The 21,717-nt window shown below is 36.4% G+C and overlaps 1 protein-coding gene across 1 annotated transcript in view; it reads right to left on the bottom strand.

Annotated features, from left to right (window-relative positions):
* Positions 1-1,710: 1,710 nt before the first annotated feature.
* The window catches only part of YAP1 (Yes1 associated transcriptional regulator), a 111,566-nt gene continuing 91,559 nt past the window's right edge, over positions 1,711-21,717 (bottom strand). The window contains 4 exon segments of the mRNA XM_046685157.1: positions 1,711-4,731; positions 6,263-6,375; positions 9,998-10,128; positions 20,446-20,493. Of these exon segments, the coding sequence (XP_046541113.1) occupies positions 4,493-4,731; positions 6,263-6,375; positions 9,998-10,128; positions 20,446-20,493 (531 nt within the window). The 3' untranslated portion in view covers positions 1,711-4,492.

The raw sequence follows: 21,717 nt of genomic DNA, 5'->3' as shown, positions 1-21,717 counted from the left end.
GATTTTTCTGTTTATCCCAGCTGGACAATTTATTTACTGAGCTATTTTACTTTAGTTTCGGGTCTGTTTCTAAGAAAAACATTATGTAAATTATTCAATATTGAGTTCTAAGTAAGACTACTATACTTCTCAAATACTTAGACTGCCCCTCCTTGTTCACTCTAGAGGCCATTCTTCCCTAATCTAATATATTCTTCTGAATCAGACTAACTAAATCAGTTAGGTAAAGGTTGTACAACTCTGGCTCACAGGATCCAGAATGAAGGTAGCCTCATGTTATGGGACTTCAAGCCATCCAACATAAAGAGCACCACCTCTCAGAGCAACTCCCAAGTAAGAGGTGCAACGCCTATAGACAGAAGGTATGGTTATGAGCTAAGATGTACAAGCACTACATTTTGCACAAGATAAGGGAAACAATAAATTTCAAGCCCCACAAAATTAGTGTTATACTACGGTAAAGAAATCATACATAATAAAATATGAAATGTCTTCAGATTTGCCTCACCAAAACTGATGTGCCAATAATTTATTATATACACAAACACAGAAATAAATCATTTTCAAAGACAATCAAATCTACTTCTTACTCAAAGTTCAGGACCTACCACTTAAATTTATGTTTTTATTTATGAAACAAGAACTAATAATTTTCACTAATATAAGTGTTATATTTTGGAAATTTCAATAAATTTCAAAATTTATTTTGAAAGACTGTGTCAAGTTCTTCTCAGTTTCTTCTGTGCTGTTACATGTAATAAAGTCATTTAAGAATGAAGGAGACACACTTCTGCTTACAAACTATCATTGATGGGGAGAGTCTATGTGAAGAGTACAGAACATAAAGTTCAAAGGATTATATCTGTCCTGCAGAAGTTCCAAATGTCAAACTAACCTTAAGTTTAACCTGTCTACCAGTTACTACTGTAATCACCTTTTATTTCCTTTTATTACTACTATTCATTCTATTGGAAGACCATTAAGAAGCCAAAAAAGTTTTAAATATATTGTTAAAAACAACAAAGAAGAGTTTAAAGAAAGAATATATTTGAACCACATAAACAAACAGAAAGGTATTACATAAGAAAAAATAATGTAACAATTTATGTAAGTACCTAACATACGAGCATGCTCTTACAGCTAAAACAAAAAATAAAAAGGTAACATTGGTACTATATATATATATTTGACAAGTGTGCATTAAAGAATTCTCTAATATAAAACATTTAAAATGTGGAGAATACTTTTTCAAGATACAGAAAACAATTGTTAAGATAGGCACACCCACAATTCTTATAAAAACATGCTTATGGAAGGTAAAATTCATCTGAGCACTCTTCTCAGATGTGCAAAAGCTATGAAACTGTTAATCACTGGATACTGCCTCCTACTTTTGCACTGTTTGAGTTTCAACACTGACTGGTATGAATTATGAATTACACAATTAATTACTGTTATTCTTCAGTGTTTCTGTCAAGGTTCCATATAGAATGCATCTATTTAATATGAATACTGAAACAGCAATATTACTTGTATAAAAGTCACTTCCTTATGTTCTTTTTCTTTTTTAACAAAGGCACTATATTTAAAAAATAATTATTACAACAAATAGTGCTTTGGAAAATCTGAAACTCCAAATCAACGTGCTCCATCAATCATAAGTAGATCTAAGCAGCACTAACTGAAAAGAACACAAATGTAAAAAGCTGATAAATTTAAAGATTATAAAATTGGTTTATTGTAAAAGCAATTCAAGAATACCCAGTTAAAATCTTATCCCAATGCTATCCAATACAACCAAGAAGCAGTTAAACACTTTTACATTAGGAACAGGGACACAAAACAAGAAAGACCACATCAAGGCTGTGATTCCAACTCAGAAAGAGAAAGGACTCTTAGGCCTCCTTCAGGTCAGTACAGAGGGTACGATACAATCCAAGCACTGTGTCTGTCAGTTACCACAGTGCTGCTACAACATTGAGGTATAACTGGGCAAATTAAAGTCAAGGGGAAACAAAGAACTCCATTTTCTTGTTTTGTGGGTGTACTTAAGTGACTGAAATTTTAGGAACAACTGCCTTTAATGACAAGGATGCAAGATGAGTCTTGATTAAGAAAAAGAAGCTTATAAAGTTATCTATCAAGGTCCCACTAAGTCTTCACAACCCCCCTCCCACCTTTCCACCCTCCCGCTAACCTAAAGCTACTCTGTTGATATATAAGATGTGATCTTAATTTGTGGCTTACTGGCAAATTGTAGGCACTCCTTCCAAGTAGCTTTGATCTTCTGCACATAAAAAACCCAACATGCTATATCATCCATATACTCAATTATGCATTCTAGGTAGAATTTCATTACTCTTTAAAACAAAAACAAAAATGATGCATTTGCACAGTGGCCATTTCCCCCTAGACTTATTTCAAGATTTAATCTTTCTGTTGTTTTCTTAATAGAAGCCTTAGAGTTAATTATTACGCATGATCGACCTATGAATCATTATATACAACATAGTGATTGCATTTTTTTGAGCACTGAAAGTACTTAATATAAAACTTCTTCCAACTTTTGCACTCCTCTAAATTGAAGGGTCAAATTACTCAGATTTTGTAATTAGGAAAAAAAAATCTATCTTCCCAAGCGGAGGCTTTTCATAGCAGTTTTAGCCAGGAAGAGATTTTATGTCTGTTATAAACCCTTGAAAATAAGGGCTTATTCTAGACACACTGAAAAACCCTTAATCATAGAGGTACTAGCTTGGTGCCACTATAATTCACAACCAACTATTACTTCATAGCTTATACTGAAGAGTTGATTCATGCTCATTTTGTTCCTTTAAAAAATACTCTTTGGAAACCATTATTACTCCTGTAGACACATACTCTAGTTATATCTCTTCCTGTAAAAATAAAAGTATAATCATGATTATCTCTATTTCTTTGCTAAATTCAACTACCAATATACATTTATTAATCTGATCACTTTACCAGCTAACTTGTGACCTTACAGTATCCTACATACTGTCGAGGGTCAATTCTTCTTAGCACATAGAAGTAGGAGCAAGTCTTATAAGTAAGAACAATCTTGTAGGCAATATTTCAAAGTAACCTTTAATGTGTTCATTACAAATGAGAACTAAAGTACTAGAATTTATTTACTTCCAAAACTAAGGCGAAGGTAAAACTTCCCAAGCTAAAGGAGGGTGCACCACTATATAAAGCTTACTTCTGTCAGGGATATTATGAACCTACTCAGTTATGTCCCATCAAAACTTAAAATTAGTCCAAGGAAGTAACAAGGGGAAAATAAAGCCATTTCTTGTTTGCTTCTTTCAAATTCATCAGATAATATTTATTGTGTACCCAGAGGGCATACAGTACTCCTCAAGGCACGATCCATAACAATAGCCTTTTCTAGAACACTACACTACCTCAGCCATCTGCAGACGGCCCCAACCAGATTTAAACTACCTGTGAAATATAAACTACTAGTCATTTATTCTAAATGCATACATTCGAAGCTACCATTTTAAAATAAATTGGAAAGTAGGGAAACCTAAAAAAAGATACATTCTGCTATCACACTATCATAAACATCATAAGTGTGTGTGTGGGTATATATAGAGCAGATAATCAAGATTTAAATATGATGGTAAAAAATCAGGAAATGTAGATTTTACCAAAGGAACTACAATAACCGTCCCAAGCTACAACTATAAACAGATTCACTACTATGGTCATTTGCCTAGGTTCTGAAAAAAACCCAATCAACCCAAACAAAACAAAAACAAAACAAAACAAACCCACAATAAAACCAAAACCTATACTAGAGTAGGTGGCAATAATTAATATATTTCTATGGAAACTGTCTCATGCCTTATAAGCTCCTAAAATAAAATCAAGGTCACTATGTGACTAATGATAGCACTAGGAGAAAAAAGAACACTGAAAGGAAAACAGTCTTCAGCCTTAGTTTCAGCTATCTCTTCAGATCAGCATTGAGTACTTAATGTCAGATACAACATTTTTGGCTTGTCAGACCAGTAAGTCATGTTTTCCCACTGGCCAAAGGCAGCTGAAGAAACAACTGCTTGAACAAACTAAATGCTGTGACATGAAGCATTTGACTTCCAAGTCTGAGTATTTAGTTAAAATGATTGGTGAACATCTAACTGGGCAAAAGGAATGGCATCCATCATCCAAACAGGCTCACTTCCCCCAGCCCCCGAAACGAACAGTAGTTATAATAGCAAAAGAAACAAAAAAAGTTTTTTTTGATTCTTTAGAGCCAACTATGAAAGAGGTCAGCAATATATTAACAGCAGCAATGGACAAGGAAGAGCAAACTAGTGGATGAAAGAGTCTTGCTGGACGTTTGTTCATCTTTTTCTGTATTAGCCAGAAGATCGCAACTGGCTTATTTGGACATTTCAGGTATATATGTCTTATCTCCTTAGATCCTTCACAGATGTAGAATTCAGTCTACCTGAGGGCTCTATAACCATGTAAGAAAGCTTTCTTTATCTAGCTTGGTGGCAGCCAAAACAGACTCCATGTCATTAAGGATGTCAGAACTCAAAGCTTCCTGCAGACTTGGCATCAACTCCTCTCCTTCTATGTTCATTCCGTCTCCCTCCAGTGTTCCAAGGTCCACATTTGTCCCAGGAATGGCTTCAAGGTAGTCTGGGAAACGGTTCTGCTGTGAGGGTAGGGTGCTTTGGTTGATAGTATCACCTAGTTGGAAGAGAAGGAGAGAATAAGGTCTTTTTAGAAAAGCCGACACCAGAGCTGTATCACATGAGCATACAGAAATGCACAGAGAAAGAAAAGTACTCCTGACCCACCTCCTGAACTGATGCCCAGAGTTTATTTCAGGCCAAACCACCCGCAGACAACAAAATAACTCCAGGTTTACTTTTGCTCCAACATTTGTTCAGATACTGAACCAACAGCTTGGCTGTTTATTACTATGTACTGAACACTGAAGGGGGTCATGAAAAAATTTAAAATCCCTTGAAAAATTATATACAGCAAGGGAGAAAGAACAAGTTCACTACATAACAGCATCACTACTTGACTCTCTTCCAGATATGCACCACCATAAGATAAAATATAAAAATGAATGGTATAGAACTGTCTTTCCCTTAAGTACACTTTGGGGAACACTAAAATAAAAGGACTGGATGAAAACTCTATTCTACTCTTGGAGATTCACATTCATAACAGGAAAACAAGCCTCCCAAAAGTCCCTGAACAAATAAATCTTCCTAGCTTTGCTTGCAGGTCTCCCAAATTTACCTGGCCACAGAACCGTTTTTGCACATGACAACATTAACGTTTGTTAGAGCTTCAATGGAACATGCTTTCAGAAAAAACTAGTATCAACACTTAAGTTTGGAGAAGAGAGAAATGGAGGACAGAGGAATAAGGAAACATGTTGTGAATGAGATGGGTTTGAAGTGACTCCTAAGGATAATTTAAGGTTTAGATAAGCAGGGAGGAGAGGGTGGTGTGGATTCTAGGAAGCATCAAAGCCATGAGCTGGATGATTACAGGCACAAAATACTTGCCAAACACTCTCACAGGATGTCAGCTGAAGAACTAGCTAGTTTGGAGAACTCCTCCATTTCCCTGCCCATGCATGCCCTCTGACAGCTATCAAGTCCAGGGCAGTCAGTGGTCACCAGGTAAGCCAAAGGAGAAATGGTTCTTTAATTATTCCTGCGAAGTAGGTATTTCTTAGCTCCTGCAAAAACTCTGCATCTATTCTAATGATAAAGTAGGTGAGCCCCACCACCTAGCCTTTCCCACCAGGTTTCCAGAGCTCCATAATGCCTAAGTTGGACCAAAAACCCTCAGAGAAAAGAGGGAAGCAGATACTGCATCACACACAGAAACAGAGATATGAATCATATAGAAATCTCTCTCCAAAAATTAAGAATTAAGAATACAAATCTATAATAAGAGAGACTTCTAATAGGGTCCTCAACTGCTTTGACAATTAATATTTTAAATGCTAAAATAGGTCATCAGTTTTGTTCAAACAGACCTAAGATATCCATGACATTTAAAAACTGGGAACCAAAGACTTAAATTACAAACTGCTATATAGAAACAAAGGCAGACTGGATATGAATTGAAGTTTACAGGATTTTAATTGGTTTTCTTTTCAATAATCTTTGCTCTCAACAGCTTATTAGACCTGGTGATAAAATGATCTATCTGACTGAAAGCCAGATTACTAAGAAGAATAAAGAATACCAACCTGTATCCATTTCATCAACACTGTTCAAGAAGTCATCTGGGGTTCGAGGGACACTGTAGCTGCTCATGCTTAGTCCACTGTCTGTACTCTCATCTCGAGAGTGGTAGGTGCCACTACAAGAATGAGAGTTAAAGACCGACAGAAAACATTTTTAAAATGATTTCAAAGTAAAAATAAACACCTGCTGAGTACCAACATGATTCTCAAAGAGGATTAGTGAAAATTCCTGCCCTGCAATGTCTGAAACAAGTACTCTCCTTTGGGGCCCCATCCACAGCCCTTACGCTATGAAGTGAAATAGACAAGTTAATCCTAATTGAAGCTGGCAGCTTTAAGGGGCCAAGATCTCTCCTAAGGTTCTGCGCTTGGTGGCAATAAGGGAAAAAAAGATACACTCAGTTTTCCTAGCTGACAGAAAATTCTCAGTACAGGTAGTCTCTCTGTAATACCATTTGCATCTGGGGATCCACAAAGCTCACTTATTTCAAGGTCTCAACCTTCCAAGCAGTGGCAGAACAGGCATGGGTCAAAACACAAACTCCAGGTGGGCGGTGAGACAGGTCTGCACTAGACTCACGTTAAATCCCCAGCTCTCATGTAGAGTTTAAGCCAAGGAAAAATCAACCCAAAATAAAGAACCAGAATTCCTTTTTGGACCAGGCCAAAACAGATGAGTCATTGCTGATAACTCCAGCTCAATCTTGCTTCTGTTGAAGGGGAAAAACCCCAAACACCTCAGCATAAATAGGAGTCCTTAGAGTTCCAGTTGAAGGAAAGATTAATAAAACAACAAAAAAACACTACAAGGCACATATCTTGAGAAAAACAGAAATGTAAGCCAAGACAGATTTTTACTTCAGGCTAAAAGAAAAAGTTTCTCAGATTTACATACAAGTATGCTAAATATCCTCAGAACATTACTTTCATAAGTAGAACACTTTCCCAAGTTAGTAGCATGTAGACACCAGCTGGCACCGACTGTAAAATTTGGGGTTCTACTAATTCTAGAAAATCTTATTGTAAAGTGTAAAATAAAGGCAGTTTTATTCTTAATGGTCTCTGACCAGGATGTGAACTTCAACCTTCCCCATAGTTTGGACATTTAAACAGCTGTTCAGCTTACACAAAAGTTAAAAAACAAAAAACAACTAAGCTTTAAAAACAAGCTTTAACAGTTGCTCAAGGTTGAAAGCTCAGTCCCCCAAATTTCTGCCCTAAATTACTCAATGCATTTGCTGTCCTCTTCTCCCTCATTCTGTACATTGCAACCACTGGTTTACTCTAACGCTTCTGCGAGATTTTGGCAAGATTCAAAAGCCTAACGCAGATCCAAGAAAAGACAAATCTGCCTCTGAGACCATTTGTATACAATGCAGCCTTGCAGGAGAAAGCCTCAGGATGTGGTTTGTTTTTATTTTGCCTGCCCTGATCTGGGAAAAGGGCCTGGGCCTAGTCATCACTCTATTCCCACTGCTAAGTACAGGGCACATATCAGACACTCAAGACTCTGTTTCAGAAGGCTGAATTTACACAGTTGTGCAGAGTTCCTTCCAAGCCACAGGGGAAGCACATGGGCATTCCTGAGGACAGTTCACAGGGCCATTTCCCTGATTAGGAACTGCTCCCTGCAGAACCCCACCGCCTGCAGCCCTCACTCGTTCAATAACATTCATTGAGCATCTGCTACTAAGTGATGGGCATTAGACTAGGCTCTAAGGATACAGAGGTTAACGTTAACAACAACAAGAAAAACCTACAACTGATGCTTTTTGAGAGGCTCATGACTTCGGGGAGGGAGATGAACAAATACATGAATGAATCATACACAAGGGCTATGTGAGCAAAGTGCTTTCAGGACAAAGAGGAGGGAGCTTGAAAAATACAGGGGAAAGGTTTCACGGAGGGGACATCAGAGCCAGTTTTGAAGGATCTCAGGGTGAAAGGGGGGTAAAGGGGATGTCACACCACTACTAAGAGTCAACTCTGTAGCAAGTTAGGGAACAGTGTTTAGAGCTTAAGGAATATGTAAGAATCGAATGACAGGCAATGGGGAAACCAAAAGAGTTTTTGAAAAGAGAAACGTTATAATCAGATGTGTGTTTTAGACACTGAGGGCATTACAGAGAGTGGACATAGAATTCTGCCCTTAGACTGATAACACTGAGGATCTACCACTCTGTGACTGTAACCAGAAAACAGAGTAACAAACTGTAGCCCAGCTCCCATCAAAAGTTTTAAGAAAGATCTTCAGAAAGACTATCAAGAAGGGTATTCAGTCCACTCATTTTTCTAAATAGTCTAATTTTATCCCTGGATCAGTAGAGGCCTTCAATGAGATGGGTACTGGAATTATATTGATCTGAAATTTCCCTTGTGGAAAAAAAAAAAAAGTTCTGTGGCTATGACCTTTACTAATTAAACGCAGTTTAAGTTCAGAACTATAATTTTGTATAATACACTCAATTTTTGGACAACTTTAAACTGAAGGTATCAGAAGAGTAAATACAAACTCAAAATACATTTTAGATGGTTTTCCAAACCAAACCCACCAATTAGGCCACCAGCACTAATTTTAACACTGCGCAAGCCTTGGGAAATTCTATTGTACTAAATATTTTGGTAGGATAAGATATTTCATTTTTCTTAGGATCATGAAGTTTTCAATTCAACTGGTGAGAAGTGAAAGGGCAGCATAATAGCTTTCCCAAACCAAGTATCTTTAAATATTTTTAAAAATGCATTGTTTAGAATTGGTTAAAAAACAAAAATGAAAAGCACAAAGAACAGAAAGTATTTGTTCCATATATATATATTTTTTTGCTGAGGAAAATTCACCCTGAGCTAACATCTATTGCCAATCTTCCTCTTTTTATATGAGAGCCACCACCACAGCATGGCCACTGACAGATGAGTGGAGTAGGACTGTGCCCAGGAACTGAACCTGGGCTGCCGAAGCGGAGGGCGGTGAACCTAACCACTAGGCCACCAGGGCTGGCCCTGTTCCATATTTTTAAAACTGAAATTCCATAAATATTTTACAACCTAGAAGAATGAATTGTAGTCAAATCTTAATTTTAAGTGGCTTTCTAGACAAAGAATATGACCTGTTTCAGCTTGCAGTTTTCAACATAGCGCTATATATAATCACATTTTTGTAATTTGCCTGATATACAAGATTTGTGGTAACTCACCAAAAAACATCCTTAAGCTATGTTATTTTCAAATACTGCCTTTTAACATTAACACATTTTTTTTTGAAAGCGGCACAACCATAGATTTTATCTCCTTAAACTATAGCCCTTAAGAAATGAGGCCTTACAGGGCTATTGCAGTAAAACCTCTCAGGTTGAACACTCACGTGGAAAATTCCTTGCAACGATCCTTACAATGTAGCCCTAAGTAGATTTAAGATGCAGTTCACTTGCTTTCATAGAAAGGCATTCACAAGTTCCTTCATGATCCTGTAATTTTAACTGTTAGTCAACAGTATAGGCAGAAGCAAACACGTGACTGAATAAGTATCCACTCTACAAGTCTGAACATCTCACTTCCTCTCACAGGAGCCTGCTTTTAATCCTCAAGTTTTATTGTACTTGCCATTTATGGAGAGATTCATTTACAGCTATGGTTTTTGGCCCACACAGATGTTCAAACAGCTTATTACAAGTACCAAGGAGAATAATCTTAAAGCTATGATCCTCTTCAGATATCGGCCAGTAGCCAACTCTAACTAACCTGTTAAGAAAGGGATCTGAGCTATTGGTCGTCATTGTTCTCAATTCCTGAGACATCCCAGGAGAAGATACTGGATTTTGAGTCCCACCATCCTGCTCCAGTGTTGGTAACTGGCTACGGAGAGCTAATTCCTAGAAAACAAACACAAACAGAATCAAAGAATTTACTAATTAACAAATTTATTGTTAGGTTTAAAGAAATAAAGTGCACATTAGGGTAACCATGTACACATAAAGTTGAATATTAACATATATTTTAACGTTAATAAGTTTCCCAGAGAGACCAAGTTCTTCTATCCATTTCAAGTGACTGAAAATTAAATTATATAAATTGAAAGTGTATCTAGTCTTACGAACTCCAAAAAACACATATACTTTACTACCTAGTTTCATTTTGTTATTTTCCTTACTCTGGCAGATACTCTCAAATCCCTCCTTTGGGGCAGGATGGCAAGTCTGGTCTTCCAAAAAAGAATTCTTCTTAAAGTTTATTTTTACTCACCAACCTTCATATGATTTTTTGTGTTCAGTACCAGTAATAAAAACAAAGTTGGAAGAACAACATTTGATGATTTACCATAAGATACCAATTCCCTCCACTGCCCCATGCATTGTTCTATACTTTGCTATCAAGTGTTTCATTTTGACTTCAAGTTTTTCTATCTTGAACTACCTTCAGGGGCATCCAACAATTTCTTTCTGGAAACCTGAGCAAAAGCTATGGGCCACTACTACCCTGATGGTTCCAGAAGGTCAGCCTCAACAAGCTTCAAACATTCAAGGCCTCAGCCTTATATTTCCCCAGAGCCTCAAGGCTAGGTCTTCTCACTCTGGCCAATCTCTAACACATTCATTACTACTCTATCCTTTTTCTCATCTTTTCATCCATTCATTGTTCCCTTCTCTAAGAATTTCCACTGTCTCTCTCAAGGCCTCATAAACATCATCGCTGCTAGAGCATCAGCTTCCTTTCCTTCAACTTTTCTGGTTTGACTTGAACTATGGCTTTTAATCACAAAGGACACTGCCCTGGCTGCAGCCTTTCTGAGCCAAGCTTACTCACTGAGGCACACACCCACCGTCCCCAGTCCCCTCACTCCCACAGTCATCACTGGGTCGAGAGGCAGTGAGAGATATCCTCTGAGCTCTATATCACCATTTCTATACTACAAATTCTTCCTCATGCAAAAATCACTTCTTTTTATTCAAGTTTATGCCTTCTGGATATACCATCCTTTAAACGTGAGTTTCTTAACCTGAGGATCATGACAGAATGGAGAGGGTCTCTGAACTTGGATGGAGGAAAAAAAATACCACTAACTGCAAACTGAAATTTACCATTTTCTTCAATTACAAATATAAGCAACAACAGTAGTATTTACTATACCTTTGACTTTTCAACAATAGGAGACATTTTCATATCATGTTGCAGCTGTGGCAAATATCTTAAAATACCATTTATGCTCATTACGATGTCAATATCATAGTAGTTGTGAGACATGTTTGTTATTTATACATTTTTAGTTGGATGATTCACTCAAAATGACAGCTCCTTGACTTTCTGAATTCCAATGATCTTCATCTCCACCTCCCTCAATCACCCACTTGCACAGCCAAGACCCTGTTATTTAAAACCAAACCAACTTCTAAAATCTTTAGTCATGTTTTGGACAATAATCAGTGTTTCACTTCATTGCAACTATATCCATCACTTTGGAACTGTCAACATCCATGCACAAAACCTATACAGTCATGTGCCTGCACTAATGCCGTCTCAGTCAACGGCACATTGCATATATGACGGTGGTCCCATAAGATTAGCACCATATAGCCTAGGCGTGGAGTAGGCTAGATTTGTGTAAGTACACTCTATGATGTTTGCACAACAACGAAATCACCTGACAATGCATTTCTCAGAATGCATTCCCATGGTTAAACGATGCACAACTATATTGTAATGCATGACTATATATGGTAATCTGTCACTGAAATTCCTATATCTCTAAATTACAATGATACTGACCACTTCACCATTGTATTTCAATCGTTAAGTCCCTCGGTAATACCCTGGAACTGGCTTAGAAATTTCTCCCCAGAAATCTTGGATGCACTCATTCTGCTTTCTGGGACCATATTTTTTCTTTCCACCCAGTTCCTGCATGACCTCACTCACACTGTACCAGCCTTCCAACCTCAGGGACTCCAGTTCCTTTCCTCTACTACTATTCCAGTCTATTGGCTTCCTATTTTTTCCCCCTTCCTTACAAGCTTCAACTCACGGCTGGTCATTTGAAATACACAAGTACTTTTCACATTCCTGATATACACATATCTCAACACAGCAAATTCCAAACCCGAATCAGTATTAAAAATGTGCTTGCTTCATTTTTATACTGAGATTGATAAGAAATGCCAGAGAAAAATCACACAGCTGTCCAGACTGTTCATATAAAGTAATAGTCTTTGGCCTTGGCTGGACCCTTAGTACCACTCACTGATTTCTTGTTTTGGCCTTGGTCAGTTTTCTCTCACACTCTCATGGTCACTACTGCAAATCTGGCACACTCTCCTCAAACCCCTATTCAGTCAAGTCCATTTCTATCTCTCTCCCATTTAAATAAGAAGATTGAGGCCATCAGGCACAATTTATGGTTTTCTGGCTCCTCCTGCCATCCCTTCCCTGTTCCCCCCAAAGCTATCTTCACTCATACTCATCTTTATAACTTTTCTTCCAGTCTCAGAAAATGGTTTTCTTGCCCCTCCTCCTGTTTAAACCTAACTCACTCTCCCAGTAGCTTCTGGGGATCCATTTTGTTTTCTCTCTATCCTCTATCTTTGATTTCTCCCATTCCCATCTTGCAAAGTGACAAGTGACTTTAAAATGATGAGGGTGTGCTCCCTGCAGGTCCATAGTATGACACATTCTCTCTTGGTCATGTTTTTCCATATGCTCTTCTTGACTAGAACACTTTCTTTCTTATTTAAGACTCAGTTACCTTCTCTAGGTAATTCTGCATGATGGGTCCCATCTCCACCTTCAAACTGGATTAGACAGATAGACATAATTCTTTAACACCCTAAACATACATATGTAACAGGATCTTAGCACTTAACACATAATATTGTAATTATTTCTTTATTTCTTCTCTGTCCCTTAAGGGCACATTGAATGAATGAATGGACTGTTTTAGAGCATAAAACAATAACTTCTAATACTTTGAAGAATTTATGTTGCTATTAAAATATGAGGATGTAAACAGCAATAAATTTTAAAGTGAATAAAATAGGCTCTGGATGAGGCTGATGCCTAGGGTTCTGTGAGGAAGCTGTAGGTCTTTCAAAATACAGCAGTGTTTGCAAATATCTTGAAAAGAGCTTCATCTGCTTTCTATCCAAGGTAGCACGCCTCATGTTTCTGTGTACCTAGTTTTGAACTCCTTGTAGCATAAAGCAAGTACATGACATGGCACTAACCAGTAAATCACTCTGAAATAACTGAATAAATTCGTAATAACTTTCATATTGTTTTTACAACTTTTTGTTTACTCTCTTTGATACAGTTCCCACTTTTTCAAGATAGTTTTATGAGGTTAAAGCTAATTGTCATGTGCAGACTCTCCATGTTTCTGCTAACTTTGAATTTTGCTACTTTGCTTGTTCAAAGTGTCAAATTTTTACTTTTTGCTGCCTTTAAAAATTGAACTTCTACTGTGGGCACACATTGCAGAACTAACTATCCACATTTACAAAGAAAGGTAAATTAGCGATGTGAATAAGAAAGCAAATTGTTCCAAGTTGCCTAAGAAGATGTACAGTCCCCTAAAGGGCTATGGAAACACACTTCTCAGCAAGTCTATATCTGAGCCATAACTAAGAATAACTAACTGAGGGATTCATCTAAATGGAACCTGAAATGATCAAGGAAAACAATGCCACTCTATTTACTGGTGGGGTGGTAGTGTGTTAGTATTACTAATCAAATAGAGAAGAATTTGGCATGAAAACGAAACAATGTGATAAGGCTAATGATACAAATAACATACACAGATTATAGAAATCATACTCAAGGTATGAATATTCAGCTCAGTTTTGAAACTTCCATTACAGCAAAAAGAACATGGCTAATTAGATGCCTTAGATAATTTTTTAACAGCTTTACTGAGTCACAATTGATGTATAATAACTTACACATATATTATCTAAAAATGGATATTCTTATATAGCTCAGTATTTGCTAAAGACAAAGTTGCTTTAAGTAATTAAAGTTGACTTGGCAGGCCCCGCCCCCAAGTCATTAATTCTTACGTTAATATTTTTATCTGCTGTGAATATAATTTATTTCACTGTGTTCAATAAGGAAGATGAAAATTTTTGTTGCTATTTTAAAGAAATTGTCAAAAATGGGGGAGGGAAACTATGTATTTATGTAGGAAAACAAGCCAATCTTTTTTCTCCTTTCATAACCTATGACTCTGGAGTTCAACTGAATATAAAAACAGTAACTTCTCCTTCCCACATAAACACACATACACGCACGCGCACACACACCCACACAGAGATAGTTTTGTTTTTGTGTTTTACTGAGGAAGATTAGCCCTGAGCTAACATCTGTGCCAATCTTCCTTTACTTTCTATATGTGGGTTGCTGCCACAGCATGGCTTGATAAGTGGTATAGGCCAGTGCCTGGGATCCGAACCCAAGAACCCGTGCTGCTGGAGTGGAGTGTATTGAACTTCACCACCATGCCATGGGGCCGGCCCCTGAGATACTTTTAAGAAGGCAGATCTTAAAAGCGAAAATTAAAATTTGGGGAAGTGTCCTACTCTATGCTTTACCCTCATCAGATCTGAAGGAGAATGAACATGGAGTCAGAGCTAATGGAAAGAGTTCTTCCCTAAGCTAGCTGGCTTCCAGTGAGGAATAGATAAGTCATGGGTTCTCATTGTGAGTAAGCTTTATAATTCCTCGTATTCTTGGTCAAGAATTGTAAGTGTGAAAGTCAACACACTGTGTGAAATTAAGAATTTTAGAAGTAAAATATTGAAAACTTGTTTCAGAGCTGTACAGACCTTTTGGTAGTTAGAGAAAAATAATCATTTTAATATGGATAAGTATGAAATGAAGTTACATAATCTGAATTTTTAAATAAAAAATATATTCCATATAAACTCTCCATTATACTGCACTTCAAAATAAGCCTGTATATCCATGTAGAATAAGCCTATTCTATTGCAATAAAGTAATTTTATCAAAACACATTTTGGATGAATATGAACATTATTTTGTAATTGGGTAAATCTAGCATAGCTGTTTTAAAAATAAGCCTTGGGACATAATTGGACTGTCTACAAAAACAGTCCAATGTTTCAGTTGAAACATTTTGTGTTGAAAGTTACGTCTATCTCTAAGGAGTTTTTTATCCTGAACAAATGCCTAAAGTTAGAATTATGAGCTAAAAATACAAGTTCGTTAAGCTTCTCTTTTCCCAAAGGTAGTTAGAATAGTTTGACAGACTTTCCAAAATGGAGAAGTAAGCAAGTTATAGAAAATTCAGCCAAAATTTAATCATGCTTCTGTATTTCAAAGGTCAAAAAGTTCTTTTGGAGTATTTGACTTTTCCTAAATGAAGCAAGTATTTTTAGCTCATATTCTTCTGTAATAATATAAAAATGTGGTGGCTTTTCCCATTGAGCTTGTAAATCTTAGCTAATCTGGGACACATTTGGAGTCACAGCTATCTGCACTATAAGTAAAACTGATGGTCCCAGCTTGGTCTGGAGGAAACTTTCCAGGATGGTTTATAAAGGAAAACACGAATTTGCCTGCTTTACAGAGTGGACTTTTATGGACTTAGGACCCAGATATAAGCTATTGGCTCTTTTTATATTTGCCCCCTCTCGTTTATAGCCATATCATCTCTCATAGGGTAAAAGACACTTTAAGATAATATGTATCTGGTAGTTAAAAGTTTTCTGGCCTCATATACAATCAATGCTTTGGCACATCATTTAAAAAAATATGGAGAAAGGGAACTCTGTTGTAGTCAGCAGTCTGGAAACATTTATAGCATTTCTAGGTTATTAAATTCTTAGGGTATCCAAGAGAAATGAAAGCATATATCTCCACAAAGTCAAAATTTAGAAACAAGTGTCTATCAAGAGGCGACTAAGCAATGGTAGTACATCCCTACAATGGAATACTCATTAGCAATAAAAAGGAATGAACTATAGATACAATATGAATGAATCACAAAATAATCATACCAGATGAAAGTTACGATTCCATTTATAGAATATTCTATAAAATACAATGTCAATTTTACTTTCTGAAAGCAATTTTGTCTTTAGCAAATACTAAGCTATGTAAGAGTATATCCATTTTAAATAATATATGGCACACAAGCGAAGGTCTCTCATCCTGCCCTGTAATCAATTTATTTAAGGAAGGCTGGTTTAGTGAACTAGAAATCCAAATTTAGAAATGGAGAATAACTCTAAAAATATACATCTTATAAACAGTTTGTCTTAGTAATAGCAGTTTATGTCAACAATTCTAAAAATAGGGGGAAAAAAGCCATTTCTTCCAACTGTTCAAGATAGGTCTTGCCATACCTCATTTCTCTACACATCTTTAAATACTCAGAATATTTCATTATGTCTCAAGTTATTAAAACATTTAGCCAATACTTAGAATGCTTTTTGTTTTTTGCTGTTTGTGCCATTAATTAAGAATAGAATATTCATGGGAAAACACCTAAATGAATCTGTGGCTTATCCAATATTAGGGCTCAAAAAGAAGAGAGACAATCTTGGACAAAGTATTAACTGGATTCTGAAACAGCTTTTCTAGTGTCTGTTATCAGGAAAGACAGTTTGGAGGAAAAAAAGCCAAATTCTTTGCTTTTATTAAATTCAGAAAAAAGCAAAAAAAGATTGATGGCAATTGTTTTCACATGGCTCTGAACAGTGGTATTATTTTGGTCTATCTGACTAAAACTATGGACATCAGAACCTTTTCATCATTGTGAGCTAATGATGTAGTACAGTATCCTCAACATTAATACTGTGGATTTTATCACTCACTAAACCAGCAACTGACCTGTTGCATATTTATTACTACCCATAAGGAATGGCAACTACTCAATATTCATTAGTTGCAAAATATTTATAGCTATAATTTCTAAGAAGATTAAAGCAATTATCTGCTCAGAAATAAAGTTAAGATATCTATATACAGCAGTCTTGTTTCTATTTTCTGGGTAGTTTCAAGAATTCTGATGAGGCCACTTGAGGATGAGCTTTGACATAGCCCTTAGAAGAAATGGAGAATCTTAATCAGTAAGAAGGAAGGGGGAGAGCCAGGTATTCACTAAAGGGAAAAGCTCATGAGCAGAACCATGGCAATAAGACAGAAGAGTGCACTCGGCTGAAGGAAGAGTAACTGGCTTGATCAGAATTGGTGAGAGAGAAGGCTACTGACCACAGACCATGAGCCAGGCTGCAGAGTTTAGATTTGATCTCATAGGTATTAGTGAACCATACGTAATAAGAACCACATTCTTAAGCACAAGAGAAGGTAAAAATATTCACACTCATGTGGTACTATCTTTCCTCCAAGTGTTTCAAAAGATTTTGAAACAGAAGCTGGGATGCATTCCTAACCACTCTCAAAAGGTCTCCAATTTACAAAGGAGCAATTGATGTATTAGAAAGAGATCTAACTAGAAAATTGAGCATTACATGCTCAATCTCATAGAGCAAAGATGATTACAGTTTCAAAAAGTTTTTTCTGAGAATAGAAGCTGCTTTTGAAACATAAAAATAGTGAATAATCAAAATGAAATAAAAAATTTAAAGCTCTATGAGGACAAGTTTTTCCAAAATTCTGCAAACAAACCCTAACAAATTACAGTGATAATTTCCACCTTTAACTAAGAAGATATACTATCGCCGTTAAAGTTGCTTAATTTTTCAGAATTTTGCATTAATCTCACCCATACTAACATTACTTTCCATGGCCAGAGAATCCTACAATACAGACATGTTTAGTTAATCCTATTTGGAAGTACTTAAAGACAGCTTTTGAAACAAGTAATTTGTAAGCATTTTGAAGCTTGGTACCTTCCCACATCCCACAGTATACGATGTATATAATTATCAAATAGTGACAATGATTTCACGTTGCTTATTAACTCACCTGTACTAATTTCTATTAGAAAAGTAAAAAAAAAAAAAAAAAAAACTTTTAAAACAAACTTTGAATAACAGTGCCTGGCACTCAAATATTGAATGGATCTGTCCCTTTTTCTCCGTTATTCCTTTATACATTCTGTTCTTTGAGACTAGAAAGCTCTTTCTGGCTTTATTGATTATCCTGGTAACCATATTTAAAGCCATCTTCACTTAAGATATGACCCTCCGGGGCTAGCCCCGTGGCTGAGTGGTTAAGTTTGCGTGCTCTGCTACAGATGGCCCAGTGTTTCATTGGTTCGAATCCTGGGCACGGACATGGCACTCCTCATCAAACCATGTTGAGGCAGCGTCCCCCATGCCACAACTAGAAGGACCCACAATGAAGAATATACAACTATGTACTGGGGGGCTTTGGGGAGAAAAAGGAAAAAAATAAAATCTTGAAAAAAAAAAAAAAGATATGACCCTCCTTTGTGAAATCTTTCCTGACATCTACCTTCGGGTCATTTAGAAAATATGTAGGAGGACAAAAACAGAAATGCTTGCTTCATACAAATACCACCAGGTTCCATGTATTTGAGATACTCCAAATTTAACCCTATATTGGAAATTCTTACATTTATTGACATTTTCACAGTTGTGCCAGATAAATACATTGACGACTATAACTTTATATAACAAATCAATATCTTATTCTCTAGCATATACAAAATTGATTTTAAAAAACCTGTCGTTCAGGTCTTTTTCTCTGGCTTAAACAAATCTAAGGAATCAACTCTGCAATTTTAATAGCATATAAATTTAACAGAATTTTTATTACTTATAAGCCTCACCTTTCTAAAGTTTAACTGCTAAAAAAAAGTACCTAAGAACTCCTAACGATAATTTTAATAACAGCAACGATTTACACCTACACTCAAGTATGAAATAAAGACCTAGAAGCATTTATTTATCAGATTTAAGATCTCAGTAGAAAAAGAAGAAACAATTTCAAAAGACTTTTGGCATGAAGGACTTTTTGCTTGAATCCAAACCTTGTTTGAGTTAATTTCTGCTCCTATATTAGTTACCACTTCATTTATCACGAATAAAAGCCTTCCAAAAGCAAGGAAAAAATGTGTTCACTTTATAAAGATCCAATGCTACTATGCTCTTCCCAGTCAAATGTGGTATTAGTGGGCCTCATTGCAATAATATCTTGCTCTTCTTTAGCAAAGAAGACTTTCATGAGTTATTCCCTTATCTGGTCTCTTGACTAATGGAGGCATTTATAAGATTGATAAAGAATAGTTTTTCCTTTCACAAAGTTAACTGGTCTCAATGAGGACTATTATCTGATTTGATCAGCATGGTGCTCCAGTGGACAAGTTAACAATATCCAAAATGAGGGGAGTTTTGCCAACTCTCACTTCTACAGCTGATTCTAGCACAATGCACTTACTTAGCCTAGTGCAGAAGAGCTATGTAGAATATGAGGTGTTTCATCGTTGCTTCTGACTACGTGAGAAAAGTACAATGATCCCCTAGCTCCTAATTCTTTCAAATCTTGTGAACCCTGAACAAAGAGAATCTCTTTGGCTTCAAAAATAAGATTCTTCCCACAAGTCAGATAAGTGCCTGTGTTAGAAGGAAAAATGGCCACAATCTTTCCATCTAAAAAAGATGCCTTCACAAACACTGCTCCCTTGGGTTCATCAGGGAGAAACGTTGATAAAAGCCAAGAAAGAAACCCAAAACACCACCCAGGCAGATCCTTCTCTCTTCTGATAATTTTGATATTCTCCTTTGGAATGTCCACTAGAAAGAATTTTTCCTAATAGTATCATTATGACTCAATAAGATTTCCTAAAGTAGCCTACCCAAGTAAATAATCTGCACTACCTTTGTTACTTTTCAAATTATTAATTCCTATAAATCATTATAAATACTATTTTAAGCTAAGCAAATAAAAGGCACACCTCAAGGCTGACAGGATGTACTATTGAGACATAATACATCTCAAATGTGGAATAAAAAAAGACCTCCATGAAATCAAAATGAATACTAGAAGCTCTCTGGGAGGAGCAGGCAGGAAGCAGATAGTGTAGACTTTCTGGGAACAGCAATGTTAACTGAAGTATCTTGGCGGAAAGATGGCTCAAAGTTACACTCTGGGCTAATCTTCAGTGAGGACAGACCCCTGGAGCACAGGTTTCTCTCTTTCCTAATTTAGTTATCTTTTTTTTTTCAATGCTAAAATATCAGACAAGAGCCTACCTGACATTTTGGAGAATTTGCTGTGCTGGGATTGATATTCCGCATTGCCTAAGAGTAAAAAATAAGATGGATAAAAATTACTTGGAGCCACATAGTTTGGCTGTGTAGGCTGACTTACAAATTGTATCCAGACATATCACCATAGCACAGAATTCCCAAGCTAGCCCAAGAAGCAGAAGCAGACTGAGGAAGACAGGAGCCAATGGAGTCACCACATAACAAACTGAAACCTCAGAAGTGTTGAACAGCATTGAGGATAGGACAGCAAGATGTTAGGTGTCAGGACTCAAATAAAATTTCATACTGGCCAGGTAGGTTCTTTGCTTCTGAGAATTAGATGAAGCAAGAAAAGTATAATTTGATGTTTCAGTGATAAGAGAAACTATCAATGGAAGTTCACAGGAAGCCAAAAGACTTAAGATACACTGAATTTATACTGATTACTAAAAAATAAATAAATCCTAAAAAATAGACTATTCATATAAGAATAGGGCAGGTCTGTCACTTCAACATAAGAAAAGACAACAGAGTAGGTAAAGAAGAAACAAAGTAAGAATTACCTTTAAAGGAAGTGAAGCTATTCTGTCCAGGACCCATCACCCAGAGTAAGAGCGAGAATAAGATTTAGAACAATTCTTTGGAAGGAAGAGTTTTATAAGTAGCAGCATTTTGCCCACCAAAAATAAAACCAGGCTGATCTATAGCATACAACAAAATGACGAATGGCCCATTTCTAGACTTTAAAAATTATCTTACAAATAGCAAGACTTTGACATTAGTAATTAAATAACTTTTAATAAGGTTTCTTGGTTTTGATAGTCTTCAATGCGTATGTGAAATTGAGACTTGTATTTACTTAGACCATCTAGCATTCAGCAACAACAAAATGAAAAGCAAGCAATGAAAACAGGCTGTGGAAAACATTCTCTTAAATTGCTTTATTTCTTCTAATAGCTACATAATTATATTCTTGATGGTGCTACCTTGTTCTGATACTACGCAATTTAAATGAAAAATATCTTTCCTTTATAATAATTTGTTAGAAAGTCAGTTAGAGATACAGTAAACTCTGTTAAGATGTTCCTTCTCTCCACCTTCTTAATGGCAGATGAAGAAATAGTTGTTTCAAAACCACTTCCTGACATCACATGCTGGCACAAATTCTCTTACTCCTATCAGGGCTCACTTCTGGTACCAACCACATTAGAATCACTCTGATAGATTACTGACAGCACAAACAGTTTAAAGGTGAGTCTGTCTAGAATTCCATGG

Source organism: Equus quagga, chromosome 14 (genome assembly GCF_021613505.1).
Source record: "Equus quagga isolate Etosha38 chromosome 14, UCLA_HA_Equagga_1.0, whole genome shotgun sequence".
Taxonomy (NCBI): Eukaryota; Metazoa; Chordata; class Mammalia; order Perissodactyla; family Equidae; genus Equus; species Equus quagga.
Note: the sequence above shows the minus strand (reverse complement) of the source record. Positions and strands in the feature narration are given on the sequence as shown.